Raw genomic sequence first — 2,185 nt, 5'->3', positions numbered from 1 at the left:
ATGTTTTTGAAATTTATTAAGCAAATAGTTTTCCTCTTCATGACTGTGTTTGGCATGCTGGGGAACATTTCTGTTTCTGTGAATTATATGATCAGTTGGTGCAGAGGACGTGAAAAGAAACCCATACATCTTATTCTCATCCACTTGGCTTTTACAAACATCATAATGCTTCTTGCAAATGGGTTGCCAAAGACTATGGAAGCTTTTGGTTTGAGAAACTTCCTAGATGACATAGGATGCAAAATCACCATTTACCTGCAGAGGGTGGCCCGTGGGGTCTCCATCTGCACCAGCGGTCTCCTCACTGTGGTCCAGGCCATCATCATCAGTCCCAGAGCATCTGGATGGAGAAGGCTCAGACCACAGTCTGCATGGCACATCCTCCCATTCTTTTCATTCTTTTGGATACTCAACGCTTTAATAGGTATGAACCTAATCCAGTCCATCAGAAGTACAAGCCTGAATATATCACAGTTTAAGAGTGAAGACGGCTACTGCTATTTTATGTCAAAAAGTCAGAAAACAAAATGGATTGTTCTCCCTCTCATGGTCCTGAGAGATGCTGTGTTTCAGGGAGCCATGGGCGGAGCCAGTGGCTACCTCATATTTTTTCTCCACAAGCACCACCAGCATGTCCTCCACCTTCAGAACTCCAAGCTTTTCTACAGAACTCCCCCTGAGCTGAGAGCTGCTCAGAGTGTCCTCCTTCTGATGCTCTGTTTTGTTTTCTTCTATTGGGCTGACTGTGCTTTTTCTCTGTTTTTAAGTCTCTCTTTAGCAGAAAAATCCTTGATGCTAAATGTTCAAAAGTTTCTGGCTCTTGGTTATGCAACTTTTAGCCCACTTGTGTTGATTCACAGGGATGGACTTCTGCCTGAGTGTTGTGAGAAATTGAGAAACTATCTCTTTCATGTTTCTGTTCAGTGACTGTCGAAGAAGTCTCACTTCTGCAATATTGTAGGTAAGACAAAATTTTCATAAAATAGGTTAAGCATGTATTTATTCTCACATATTCTTCCTGGTGACTCACAACCTTGTCCTGAGAGAGAAATCTTAGTAAATTACAGTGATAAAAGAAACCTTATTCTCCAATTTTGTTCTCCTTTGAAGGGATTTTTTAAATTCCTATATTAGTTTTGTGTATGGATAATTTACCTGCATTATGTCCAAGTAGCACAGCCATACCTGGTTCCCGTAAAGGGTAGAAGAGGTCATCAAATGCCCTGTGACTGACTGGAATTAGAGAGGTTGCTCTCAACCAAAGTGTGGTTGCTAGGAATTAAACCTGACCTCTTGAAGACAAGCTAGTGCTCTCAACTAAGGAGTCATATCTCCAGCACAGGGAAAATGGTCTTAATTATATTTAGTAAAACTGTCACCATGACTGGAAGCATACAGATGAATTTGGTCAATTTATTAACTTCATAGTGATTTAATCATGTTATCCAAAGAAATTCATATATTGTACCAGATGTTGTACTTGCTAAATGTTAGTTTAGCTATGATGCTATTTAACGTGTCTGTATTTTCCATTTGTAGATAATATTATACAGAATTTTGAAAAATGATATGAACTACATCCACTTCCTGGAATCCCAGTGCACCAGTCACAGAACTTAAATGCACTGAAATGTTTCTATGGTTTTATATTCATGGAGGTTCGCTACAGGAATTAACATTGTCCATATGGGATAAGTTAGATAAGAAATACACAATAAAGTTTTATTTTATATCCACCTATAGTTTCTATGTTGATAAAAAAAACTTGGATTTGCCAATTTGCAAGATTAATGTGTAATGTGACTGAAGCAGAATGAGACTTGTTAGCAGCTGCCCTTTGTTAATGCCTGGTTGCTCTCCACAACACTATCCAGCTGTTTGTCATCAAAGAGCTGCAAAAGGATCTGATTCTACATCCATTTAATTGAAGGATTCGCTGCTTGATTTCTTAAATTAGATCCACACAATGAGGTACTGACATGGTTCTAAAAACATAATAGACCTATTCTGAAAAATACTTATTAATATAATTATTGATCATGAAAGAATAGAATTTCTAGAGGTGGATTTATGCCTTTTTTTAAAAAAAGAAACTGTTCTGTCATATTTGACCCTTGAAACATTTTCGGTTCCTTATGGTTCTACTTTACAATTATGCATAAGTATTTATATTTTCCTTGGTTGC

General features: G+C 37.7%; 1 protein-coding gene across 1 annotated transcript; it reads left to right on the top strand.

The window, feature by feature from the left end:
- LOC142849064 (vomeronasal type-1 receptor 4-like) lies at positions 1 to 927 on the top strand. Its single transcript, XM_075971179.1, has one exon. The coding sequence runs from the start codon at positions 1 to 3 to the stop codon at positions 925 to 927; it is 927 nt and encodes a 308-aa protein (XP_075827294.1).
- The last annotated feature ends 1,258 nt before the right edge of the window (positions 928 to 2,185 follow it).

The sequence above is a fragment of the Microtus pennsylvanicus genome, chromosome 4 (assembly GCF_037038515.1).
Source record: "Microtus pennsylvanicus isolate mMicPen1 chromosome 4, mMicPen1.hap1, whole genome shotgun sequence".
In the NCBI taxonomy this organism is placed as follows: domain Eukaryota; kingdom Metazoa; phylum Chordata; class Mammalia; order Rodentia; family Cricetidae; genus Microtus; species Microtus pennsylvanicus.
Note: the sequence above shows the minus strand (reverse complement) of the source record. Positions and strands in the feature narration are given on the sequence as shown.